Source organism: Sinocyclocheilus grahami, unplaced genomic scaffold, assembly GCF_001515645.1.
Source record: "Sinocyclocheilus grahami isolate Dianchi unplaced genomic scaffold, SAMN03320097.WGS_v1.1 scaffold746.1, whole genome shotgun sequence".
NCBI lineage: Eukaryota > Metazoa > Chordata > Actinopteri > Cypriniformes > Cyprinidae > Sinocyclocheilus > Sinocyclocheilus grahami.
In genome coordinates this window covers 208,583-222,379 of record NW_015505925.1, presented here as the reverse complement: position 1 = coordinate 222,379, position 13,797 = coordinate 208,583, and the positions used below count along the sequence as shown (strand labels likewise).

General features: G+C 33.1%; 1 protein-coding gene across 3 annotated transcripts in view; it reads right to left on the bottom strand.

Annotated features, from left to right (window-relative positions):
• Positions 1-13,797, bottom strand: part of LOC107560842 (glutamate receptor 4-like) — a 112,589-nt gene that overhangs the window by 4,574 nt on the left and 94,218 nt on the right. For 2 of the 3 annotated variants that reach the window (XM_016245109.1, XM_016245112.1), the window contains 2 exons: positions 4,481-4,595; positions 791-928 (listed from right to left, as the gene is read on the bottom strand). In XM_016245109.1, coding sequence (XP_016100595.1) covers positions 791-928; positions 4,481-4,595 — 253 coding nt within the window. The remainder of the gene's footprint in view (positions 1-790; positions 929-4,480; positions 4,596-13,797) is intronic. The other variant, XM_016245111.1, reaches the window with a different exon arrangement.

The following is a 13,797-nucleotide window of genomic DNA, read 5'->3' as shown; positions in this document are numbered from 1 at the left end:
GGGTTAAACCGTGTATTTGTTGCATAAATACCAGCCTAAGTGGCTATTTTATTAGCAAAAGACTTTTGCAAATTTATGCCAAAAAGTTGAATTCAATGCTTTTTAAAAGTGAATTGATTTATTAAGAAGATTATGTGGTTATTTGCATGCTATTATTTGCATTGAGCATTGCATTTGTCCATCAAAACGAGCCAGTTGAGAACCGCCGGTCTATAGCAGAGAGCTAACATCTCTAAATAACAAATAAACGAGCAGCATTCCTTTATAAAGTGTTTGAAGGTTGCATACTAAGATGTTTGGTTTGCTACTAATTTGTGCTCCTAATGCAATATGGCAGCTTTGCCCATGTGTGTGTGTGTTTGTCATCGTGTGCCGTTAATGCAGGTGTCTGAAACAGAAAGCCAACAGTGCAAAAACACCAGCGACTGCAGCCAGGAAGACCAAACCAATGCAATCCCAACATGTTCTAGTCAAGGCAGATGCCATACGAAAAAACAAAGAAAAGCGACAGAAATGAAGGGGTCTCTTTCAGAAGTGAACAAAGCAAGAAGGAACGTAAGTAAACGGAGGGATGGGAAGCTGTCACAACATTAGCAGACGTCTGCTGCAGCTATATGACAGACAAGGCTCAGGCCGAACCCCTACGACCGCAAGCAGGCTTTCTGTCCTACCCCTATATCTTTACTGCGTCAGAGCCGTACACGTTGTATCCCTCTCTATAAGTGGCTAAGTTCTGCACACTGTGCGTTGGGCTGGGAGCGGGGCTAAAATTCAGTTCGGCCGATTCCACCTTCAGTTTCTTGGCCTCGGTGCGGGACTTATAGCAAAACTCGACCAGGGCCACCATCATGGCCAGACCCAGGCCGCCCACCAGGATGTAGAAAACTCCCGCCACGTTGCTCAGGCTCAGCGCCTGCGAGCTCTTGTCCTGGAGCCGAGAGGGATTCGAGGGAGAAAAGAGAGCGTTAGAGAGGAAAGCGGCATGTTTACACATGACAGATATTCAATTACAGTTCATAATATGATACAATCAGCTTGAATTACTGGTGCCATGGATTTAACAGCATTACATTGTTCTGTTACACACAGAATGAAATCCAGTGTCATTTAGATTTTAAACATGAACTGAAGAGCTACGATTTAAATGAAATTATAATCGTTTTCGGCAGTTTAGCTTAGTTTGCTTGGTGATTTCTAAATAGTTGTATTTTTTACACTTCTATAAATATGTTTAAATGCATTTAAAATATCAAACTGGGAAAAATATTTATTTACAGCAAACTATTTAATTATCTAAATAATAGTTCATTAAAATAATAAATATTTCTCGTGTTTTGAAAAAGAAAAGAAACTAAATGTCTATTTTACACAGTATATATTTTTCATTAATGTCAATTGTTTAATTATTATGTACATAATTTGTATAATGAATTATTTTAAGTATTAAGGAATAATTCATTATTTAAATAATAATTAAAACAATTTTTTTCATTTTGATCTATGCATTTTAAACATATTTTAAAATTATTATTTAAATAATATATATATTTTTTCATATTTCTCTTATCGTTTTGTCGATCTGGATCAGCATTAAAAAAAGGCCCCATATTATTTTTATTTAAATTATAATTAATTCAGATGATTAATTATTTAAATATATAAAAATATATTAATAATTGTTTACTTGAAAATTATTATAATATTTAAAAATATTTAAAAAATCTATATTTTGCTCTCTATAAGTTGGCATGAAATAGCGGTATGAAATCTTTTACAACCATCAATTATGTTGACCTTAATCAGAATTTAGAGAAAGAAAAAAAAACCAATCTTATACAAAAAATACAATCTTATATTTATTACATTTGTTTGTATACTTCTATAAAAATGTTTCAAATGCATTTAAATTACAAAAATCTATCAAACTGGGGAAAGTATTTAATGAAACTAAATTATTTAATTATTATTTAAATAATTTAAAAAATATTTTAAATTTAAAAAAATAAAATAATGGTTTAATTAAAAATTATTTATAATATATTTTAAAACATAATTTAATACAATCTGGCTCTCTCTAAAATGGCATGAAATCGCTTTATGAAATGTTCTACAGCCATAATGTGTTTCTACCAACTACCCCTGAAGTTAATTGAGTGAACAAGTGAATATTATGGCACTGTAGTCTTTCTAATAGTGCAATATTCTCTCCATTTTAATTAACTCATCCATTACACTGTAACAAAGCTGCATTCTACAAAAAAATGAACACTATTATGAAGTCATGAAAGTGTCTTACTGTAATCATGACATCATGGTGCAGCATTCTATATTGTGATGTCACAATGTTGCATTCTAAAGGCTCTACTTTATTTGTCCTGAGTTAAGAAAATCTTAAAAAATCTGGATGGTGATGACAGCGATATTTTAAGACTGTCGTCATCTTTTTCTTTCTGAAAACAATTCACATTGATTTCATGAGAGTATTTGTGTTTTTCAGAGCTGCGGTTTTCAGGTTTGCTTGCGGTTTTCCGTCCGGAAACTGACCTTACTTCCCGAGTCCTTGGGTCCGCACTCGCCCTTATCGTACCACCATTTATTTTTGAGTTTGTCTAGCACTCCTGCTTCACTCAGTTTCAACACCGCCAGGTTTACCGGCGTTCTTCTCAGAGAGAATAACATAAATAACATCATAGGCCATGTTATTTTATGTTATTAGATTACAATACATCTTGGCACACAGCAGCACAGGAAGTGATGAAGCCGAGGTCCCATCGAGTACACGTGTGTGAGCTCATACGTGTGTGTGTGTGTGTGTGTGTGTGTGTGAGGCTGAGCCACAGACGTATGGATGGGATCTCGCTCCATCGCTTCAGGCAACAGACACATACTGCCCTGATTTCATTATCAAAACACAAACAATTACTGCTAATCCAGAACTATTGGCTCATCGCAAACAGCCCAGAGCGCAGATAGTGTGTGCAGACAGGCCCACATTCAAAATATAACATATTTTGGGTTTCTGATGATTTAACAACAAGCATAAGTTATCAAATAAAGTGATCATCAGGTTTTGTGAAATTAATGTTATTTTACATATATATATAGATAAAACATGTAAAACATGTTATGCATGTGCATTTATTTATTTAAATTTTTTTTTTTTTTGAAAGTTTTTGTTATAAGAAATAGTTACAAAAGTATTATTCAAATAGTTATAGTTTATAGTTATAAAATTATATATATATATATATAATGCATGTACATTTTATACTTTTTTCTAATTTAATTTTTATTTAACATGACTCAAATTGTTTATTATAATAATTTGTATTATAATTTTTTTTTTCGCTTTTGCATTTTTCAGTAATTGTTTTTACTTTTGTTTTTTTTAATAACATAATACATAATATATAATAGGTGGAGCTGGGGAAGGTGGAGGGTTTCTGAAGTGTGCTGCAACTGCTAATGCAAACACAAAGTAAAATATGAAATACATGAAATTTAAGACTTAAAGTTTATTCAAAAATGAAGGCTCTTCTGAATCAACCCAAGAAAAAGTTACTTTATTTAGTTGAAAGAAGGCTGTTTTGGTTGTTAGCTTTCTTGACCTCAATTAGTAGACTGATGCAGCACTGAATAGAAGTGTGAGAAACTCATTTTTTCTTTCACAGCTTGAAAACGAGGCATAACAAAATGTAAAATATGACATATTGCTATATATCAAGAGTGATATTGCCATATATGTTACCTATAAGGCGATATATAATTTTCATATACTTATATTCTCTGGGTCGATGAAGATATAAATTTATAACATACGTAAAATCCCCATAGTAAAATGTACATGATGATATAAATGAAAAATGATGAAATATCATCAAAAATTATATGTTATATGGTATTACAAATAGCAACCATATATATCTAATTTAAATATGCAATTTTATTAAAATGACACAGAAAAAAAATCTGTATGTCTATGTATGTTTGTGTAATAATTTTTTTAATGTCATTTTTAAAAATGTATAGCCTATATAAAAAATAACACACACATACATACACACACACATATACTGTATATATATATATATATATATATGCTGTGTGTACATTTATTTTGTACAATGTTTTTCCAATTTAGCTTACTTTTACTTTTATTTAACTTGATTTATTATTATTATTATATTTATCTTATGTGTTGATACATTTTTCTGAAATTAATGTTATTATTCAGCTTATATATATATATATGATTTCTGTGCGGTTACAGCCCTCATTTTCTGAAAAGCACAAATCTTTTAGCAAATATTTCTGTTTTGACAGTAATTGCTTTCATTTCCAGTGTGTTTCTCCTTTGACATATTTGTCGGTTTCTCTCTCGTTACTGGCCGGCGAGGGCCGTCGTGTCAGGGCAGATGTCTCTGTTGCATCACATTGTCGTCTTTTTTTACCACTCCTCTGCGTGTCATTGGTGGCTAACCTTCGAGTCCCCGCCCCCGCTGCCACATTCGCCCTTGTCGTACCACCATTTATTTTTCAATTTGTCCAACAGCCCCTGCTCATTCAGCTTTAACACGGCCAGGTTTACAGCATTTCTTCAACAAACCATAAACATCACATGAGAGCGGGCCGCACGCAGCCCGGGTTAGACGACACAAAACAAACAGAAAACAAGAGAGAACATAAGAGAGCCTCGTGGAAGGCAGCTGCTGTTAATGAGGACTATTATGGGATGTTTCTCTCTCTCTTTCACTCTGATTTTATTCCATCTGTCTTTCAAACTGTAGTGTAGTACTATATACTGAGAATGTAAGTGAGATACTTATTGCATTAAACTAATCAATATTTTCCACCATTGAATATAATGTCAATTTAACAACATTTCTCTCAATTTCTCTGCTATGTACTTTGGTATTGAGCTTTCTGGGATTATCATTTTGTTTTATCTATAAGCGATACATACAGTATGCTGCTGCTTTAAAACAATGCAATTAACAATTTAAAGGGGTCATCGGATGCCCATTTTCCACAAGTTGATATGATTCTTTAGGGTCTTAATGAAAAGTCTGTAACATAGTTTGGTTAAAATTTCTCAATGGTAGTGTAAAAAACACTTTTTTTACCCTTTCAAAAACAGCTCTTTTCAGAGCAAGCCGTTTTGTAGCATTTTCCTTTAAATGTTAATGAGCTCTGCTGACCCCGCCCCTCTCTTCCGAGCTGCTCTCTGAGGGATTGTTTACTTTAGCCGCATTCATTTTGAAACTTGCTAATTAGCACATTATTAGGAAAGGCGATTTGCAAAGATTCATTAAAAAACATTATACTCACTTCTGTAGATGAATCTGGATCACGAATGATTCGTGCGAACATAAACGCATTTATGTAGATCAGGGGAAGCATTCCCTTCAGAAACAATGGTAATCCACTGTGTCTTCAGCGGTTAAGATGTCGGGAGTAAATGTCGACTGCTATATGTTCATTATTACATCCAACAACAAAACACCTCAATCGCTTAGAGGAGTCATTCTTGTCTACATCTGCTCCGGCGGTGAAACAATGGCAGACTGATACATACATGCATGGTGCTGTTTTGTTTCTAATTGTTTAAGCAACTTTATTAACTATATATGGTTTATAAACATTATTTTAAACATTATGCACTTTTTTTCAAAGATAGTCGTGTTATTTTATTACGCTTTGAAGAAACGTGCATAATATTTTGCTCGATGCGCCCTCTTGTGGCCTCAGGAGAGAAGCCAAAAGCTTTTTTCCCCCTAACTGAAATTATGCCTTTTAAATTCGAATATAATTCAAATTTAATATAATTCGAATTTTGATCATATTTAAGTAGAAAATTCGAATTTAGTTATTCAGTCATTTTGACAGGCCTACAACACTGAACGGACCTTTGCTAAGCCTCGCCCACCTTTTCAAGCTCCGCCCAGAGCGACCAAACGCGGCGCAATGCGCGACGAGCGACGGGATTTTAGAAACGGTTTCTATTTCGGTGACCACGTCACGACTGGAAAAAAACAACCTCAAAAACTATGACGATGATAATCTGAAGTTTAATTATTATTTTGCTAACAGTCAAATGACAATTAAAAATGTACCTCAGATCCTGAAAATAAATCGAGAACATTTAAACTGTTAACTTGATGTGAACACTCAAGTGTATTCTATGAAAAAGATAGTTTCAGTAACTCAGTAGCATGTAATTTTAATAATGTTTAAATGGTTTAAAATTGATAAATGAATACTTATCCACGTCATCGCCAGTACAGCGCGCTTGCAGAAATAGCCCCGCCCATACGATCTTCTGATTGGCTGTGATATTTGATTGATTCGTGGAATATCTCATGGCATCTGGTCTTACAGAAAGTCCCGCAGGAATTGAACTTGAGGTTTCTATGAATACTGTACACTGTACAGCAAAATGTGAAACTGAAATTGGATGTTTTTCTTACATGGGCTGTCTCACAATTGTGACCTTGCAATGCATTTTATCTGCTGTTTTTCATTGAAGAAAACTGAACAGCGGCCAACCGTTTCTGTGCCTGCATATCAAAACTGACACTTATTTCGAGTGTAACTGTAGACTGAAGCAAATTAAGATGTTCCGTTGGATGATTTCAGAAACCTGGAGACTCTTACTGACATCAGAGGGAATAAATGAGAGAGAAACAGATGTGAGAGAAACATCCTCAGTGTTTCCACAAGCATGTCACATTTGATGAAGAAATGAAAAATACTGATGATGATATGAAACACTTTATGCTGCACAGTGAAAAAGGCAATTGTCACCAATTTTACTACCACAATGTGACATATTTATGATTTGCAAAACAAGAAAAAATGTAGAGCGGGACTTGATTTGATTCATAGTGAACCGATAAGCTCATGTGTATTCAGAAATTAAATAGCGTCAATTATGTTGACTTTTACTAAGTTACTTTTACTTGAACTGCAAAACATGATTTTCTTACTTAGTATTTTTTGTCTTGTTTTCAATGATAAATATGTAAAAAAACAAATTTAAATCAAGATATATTTACTTCAATAGGAAATTTACTTAACATATTAAGTCTTGTTTTCTGAAAAAATTATTAAAATTAAGTAATTTTTTTGCTTAAAACAAGATGATAAAATTATCTTATTTTTTCTTTTAAATTAGTTAACTTTTTCCCTGCTGACGGATAATTGTTTCTTGCTTTAATCATAAATCACTTAATTTTTAATCATTTTTTTCAGGAAACAAGACTTAATATCTTAAGTCATTATGTGTCTTGAATTAAGAATGTTCAGATATTTATATGTCTACATCTGCTCCGGCGGTGAAACAATGGCAGACTGATACATACATGCATGGTGCTGTTTTGTTTCTAATTGTTTAAGCAACTTTATTAACTATATATGGTTTATAAACATTATTTTAAACATTATGCACTTTTTTTCAAAGATAGTCGTGTTATTTTATTACGCTTTGAAGAAACGTGCATAATATTTTGCTCGATGCGCCCTCTTGTGGCCTCAGGAGAGAAGCCAAAAGCTTTTTTCCCCCTAACTGAAATTATGCCTTTTAAATTCGAATATAATTCAAATTTAATATAATTCGAATTTTGATCATATTTAAGTAGAAAATTCGAATTTAGTTATTCAGTCATTTTGACAGGCCTACAACACTGAACGGACCTTTGCTAAGCCTCGCCCACCTTTTCAAGCTCCGCCCAGAGCGACCAAACGCGGCGCAATGCGCGACGAGCGACGGGATTTTAGAAACGGTTTCTATTTCGGTGACCACGTCACGACTGGAAAAAAACAACCTCAAAAACTATGACGATGATAATCTGAAGTTTAATTATTATTTTGCTAACAGTCAAATGACAATTAAAAATGTACCTCAGATCCTGAAAATAAATCGAGAACATTTAAACTGTTAACTTGATGTGAACACACAAGTGTATTCTATGAAAAAGATAGTTTCAGTAACTCAGTAGCATGTAATTTTAATAATGTTTAAATGGTTTAAAATTGATAAATGAATACTTATCCACGTCATCGCCAGTACAGCGCACTTGCAGAAATAGCCCCGCCCATACGATCTTCTGATTGGCTGTGATATTTGATTGATTCGTGGAATATCTCATGGCATCTGGTCTTACAGAAAGTCCCGCAGGAATTGAACTTGAGGTTTCTATGAACACTGTACACTGTACAGCAAAATGTGAAACTGAAATTGGATGTTTTTCTTACATGGGCTGTCTCACAATTGTGACCTTGCAATGCATTTTATCTGCTGTTTTTCATTGAAGAAAACTGAACAGCGGCCAACCGTTTCTGTGCCTGCATATCAAAACTGACACTTATTTCGAGTGTAACTGTAGACTGAAGCAAATTAAGATGTTCCGTTGGATGATTTCAGAAACCTGGAGACTCTTACTGACATCAGAGGGAATAAATGAGAGAGAAACAGATGTGAGAGAAACATCCTCAGTGTTTCCACAAGCATGTCACATTTGATGAAGAAATGAAAAATACTGATGATGATATGAAACACTTTATGCTGCACAGTGAAAAAGGCAATTGTCACCAATTTTACTACCACAATGTGACATATTTATGATTTGCAAAACAAGAAAAAATGTAGAGCGGGACTTGATTTGATTCATAGTGAACCGATAAGCTCATGTGTATTCAGAAATTAAATAGCGTCAATTATGTTGACTTTTACTAAGTTACTTTTACTTGAACTGCAAAACATGATTTTCTTACTTAGTATTTTTTGTCTTGTTTTCAATGATAAATATGTAAAAAAACAAATTTAAATCAAGATATATTTACTTCAATAGGAAATTTACTTAACATATTAAGTCTTGTTTTCTGAAAAAATTATTAAAATTAAGTAATTTTTTTGCTTAAAACAAGATGATAAAATGATCTTATTTTTTCTTTTAAATTAGTTAACTTTTTCCCTGCTGACAGATAATTGTTTCTTGCTTTAATCATAAATCACTTAATTTTTAATCATTTTTTTCAGGAAACAAGACTTAATATCTTAAGTCATTATGTGTCTTGAATTAAGAATGTTCAGATATTTATACTTGGAAAACAAGATAAAAGTACTGAGGAAGAAAATCTTTTTTTTTTGCAGTGCGCTCACAAATAACTTTCATTAGTGCAACATAATGTTTTTAGTTAATAAGGATGTTTTTAGCAATAAGGATATTTTATTTAATTGTTCTTTTGGATGTTATCATATGAAGACAAAATGTTTTGCATTGTACATACTGCATGCTTCATATGCTATTCAAAAACAGCAGGCTAAATGCAGTAAATACTATGCAGCACGTCAGTATTCACATCCATTGTTTTGTTTTTCAAACCTGTGTGGAGACTCAAACTGTGCAGTGTCTTTCATCTGAAACCTCTCCAAACATCTCATCTGTGGGAACTGTGCAATTTGTTTCTTCATGGGAACGGATTTGGAGAAATATAGCATTACATCATTTACTCACTAATGGATGCTCTGCAGTGAATGGGTGCCGTCAGAATGAGAGTCCAAACAGCTGATAAAACATCACAGTAATCCACAGCACTCCAGTCCATCAGTTAATGTCTTGAGAAGACAAAAGCTGTGTGTTTGTAAGAAACAAATCCATCATAAAGCGTTTTTAACTTCAAATCATTGCTCGAGTCCATAATCCATAATAACGCTTCCTCCAGTGAAAAAGTCTTGTCTTTCACATATTTGTTTAGAGCTGTTTTGGCTTGTAAACAGTGCTTGATCTGCACAGATTTATCTCCTGATTCAGACCAGGAAGCATGATTATGGATTATGGACGCATTCACTGCAGATTTCATAGTGAACCGATAAGCTCATGTGTATTCAGAAATTAAATAGCGTCAATTATGTTGACTTTTAATAAGTTACTTTTACCTGAACTGCAAAACATGATTTTCTTACTTAGTATTTTTTGTCTTGTTTTCAATGATAAATATGTAAAAAAACTAATTTAAATCAAGGTATATTTACTTCAATAGGAAATTTACTTAACATATTAAGTCTTGTTTTCTGAAAAAATTATTAAAATTAAGTAATTTTTTTGCTTAAAACAAGATGATAAAATGATCTTATTTTTTCTTTTAAATTAGTTAACTTTTTCCCTGCTGACAGATAATTGTTTCTTGCTTTAATCATAAATCACTTAATTTTTAATCATTTTTTTCAGGAAACAAGACTTAATATCTTAAGTCATTATGTGTCTTGAATTAAGAATGTTCAGATATTTATACTTGGAAAACAAGATAAAAGTACTGAGGAAGAAAATCTTTTTTTTTTTGCAGTGCGCTCACAAATAACTTTCATTAGTGCAACATAATGTTTTTAGTTAATAAGGATGTTTTTAGCAATAAGGATATTTTATTTAATTGTTCTTTTGGATGTTATCATATGAAGACAAAATGTTTTGCATTGTACATACTGCATGCTTCATATGCTATTCAAAAACAGCAGGCTAAATGCAGTAAATACTATGCAGCACGTCAGTATTCACATCCATTGTTTTGTTTTTCAAACCTGTGTGGAGACTCAAACTGTGCAGTGTCTTTCATCTGAAACCTCTCCAAACATCTCATCTGTGGGAACTGTGCAATTTGTTTCTTCATGGGAACGGATTTGGAGAAATATAGCATTACATCATTTACTCACTAATGGATGCTCTGCAGTGAATGGGTGCCGTCAGAATGAGAGTCCAAACAGCTGATAAAACATCACAGTAATCCACAGCACTCCAGTCCATCAGTTAATGTCTTGAGAAGACAAAAGCTGTGTGTTTGTAAGAAACAAATCCATCATAAAGCGTTTTTAACTTCAAATCATTGCTCGAGTCCATAATCCATAATAACGCTTCCTCCAGTGAAAAAGTCTTGTCTTTCACATATTTGTTTAGAGCTGTTTTGGCTTGTAAACAGTGCTTGATCTGCACATATTTCTCTCCTGATTCAGACCAGGAAGCATGATTATGGATTATGGACGCATTCACTGCAGATGATCTATTGCTGAGCAAGTGATGCAATGCTACATTTCTCCAAATCTGATGAAGAAACAAACTCATCTACATCTCGGATGACCTGAGAGTGAGTACATTTTTAGCTAATTTTCAGCCGAAGGAGATTCTGTCTATTGGCATCAATTTTAGAGACAGAGGAGTACTTACAGCTCTATGACAAAATTTTATTTATTTTTTTGCAGTAGAAGTAAGCTGGCAAGTCGGAAACTGTCAACGCTAGCAGCATGTTTATAGCAGTTCTGGAGAGGTTAAACGGTCAGGGTCAGAGATTAGTTTGCTGAACTGGCTGATAGCAACACAAGGAGACCATCAGAATCAAATGATCAAGTACTCTCTGTTCAGACGGTCAGTAAAACCCTCTCAGGAAGAACCGAATCTCCACACAGGTCAAAAACTGACCTCAGATCAGAACGCTCATTGATACTCATTTCAGCTCACATACGTCATAACAGCACATTTCTAGTAATTATTATATATGTTTAAAGACAACATGAATTAACATTTGCAGCACATTTATCTTCCAAAAGACTAGTGAGTGAGCAGCAAATCAGAATGACATTGAAGACCGGAGTAATGATGCTGAAAATTCAGCTTTGATCCCAGAAATAAATTACATTTGAACATATATTCACATAGAAAACAGTTAATTTAAATTGTAATAATATTTCAGAATATTACCGTTTTTACTGTATTTTTGATTGAATAAATGCAGCCTTGGTAAGACTTATTTCAAAAACCTTACAGACACCAAACTTTTGAATGGTAGTGCATATAATAATGTGTAATGATGCATAATATTCAATAAAAGGACATTTATGTTTGGCAGTAAATATTAATTGCATGTTGTCTTTAGAAATGGAAAGAAACGTTTACATTCAGAAGATGGTGTGGTGTAAAACATGCTGATAGTTTTATGCAGGAACAGTGAAAGAGATGAGAAATAATACTTGAGAATGAAAATACAGGATACAGGCTTGATGAGAAGAAATGAGCAACATGAGACACGCATTTACCTGAGCGCCGCTTCTGTGGAGGAAGAACAAAATTAAACACAGACACACACAGCACTGTCTGTGAGCTCAAACGCTGATCTCTTGTGGGAGCTTTTGTCTTTCAAAAGTTTCATAAATAAAACTTTACTTTTTGAGCAAAAGAGTAAACCTTTTTATTAGGTTTTGTCCTTGAGTTTAAAGAGGTCATATCATGTCATATTTTTTTATTTGATAAAGTTATTAATATTTTCTTTAAAGGTACGGTCGGCGATTTCTGAAAGGCTAGCAATGGCATAATATTACAATAATAGCACATTTTATGGTCCTATGCCTTCCACAGATGATATAAATACTGTACATATAAATACATTTAGACCATGCACTTAACTTAGTGATTGCTATCGGGATGTGAAGAGACTTTCAACCAGCATAACAAAAAAATGTTTCTAAACCAGATCACCTACCCTGTCTTTAAAGCAAAAACTGTCATAACTTAAACTTTAAAGCAATTGCAAATGTACATCTAGCTATTCACTTTCAATTCTGAGAAAAAAAGTCTTTAGTCTCACAAGGTTTTATAATAGAAATGTTAAACAACTGACAGTCACTTCAATAAAGCAAAACTTTACTCGACTATTTCAAATTTCACTGTTGACTGAATCATTTATATGATGCATGTAATTCATAACGTATGAGACAAGAAATATTTTGCCATTTTGCATGTTCAACATAATATGCATAAGAAAATAAGTGCATATTTAAAAATATTATTTGCAAATAGTTCAAATGGATTATTTTAAGGAAAAATTTATATTCTTGTTCTTTTACGTTCTTTTTTTCTTTATTCACTTAAAGGGATAGTTCACCCAAAAATGAAAATGTGATGTTTATCTGCTTACCCCCAGGGCATCCAAGATGTAGGTGACTTTGTTTCTTCAGTAGAACACAAACAAAGATTTTTAACTCCAGCCGTTGCAGTCTATCAGTCATATAATGCATGGCAATGGTAACAAAATCTATGAGAGTAAAAAAAACATGCACAGACAAATCCAAATTAAACCCTGCGGCTCGTGACGACACATTGATGTCCTAAGACACGAAACGATCGGTTTGTACGAGAAACCGAACAGTATTTATACAATTTTTTTTATCTCTAATACACCAAAAATTATATAAATACTGTTCGGTTTCTGGCACAAACCGATCATTTAATGTCTTAGGACATCAATGTTTCGTCACAAGCTGCAGGGTTTAATTTGGATTTGTCTGTGCATGTTTATTTTACTCTCATAGATTTTGTTACCATTGCCATGCATTATACGACTGATAGACTGCAACGGCTGGAGTTAAAAATCTTCGTTTGTGTTCTACTGAAGAAACAAAGTCACCTACATCTTGGATGCCCTGGGGGTAGGCAGATAAACATCACATTTTCCTTTTTTGGTGAACTATAAATCCATTTATTGTTTAATGATTTAATTCTGTTATTTTTCATTCCTACAATACTCATTAAAGTCAACTAAAACTAAAATCATAAAAAATTGTTACATTAAAAAATGTTAATTGAAATACAATGATATATATATAAAAAAATGCAGATAGTTGCCAGGACGACAATTCTAAATTTAATTTAGTTTAACATGATATAACAAAGTAACTAAAATGAGACACATAAGGTTTCATTTGTTAACAGTTAGTTAACAGTAGTTGACATGAACAATACTTATATAGCATTT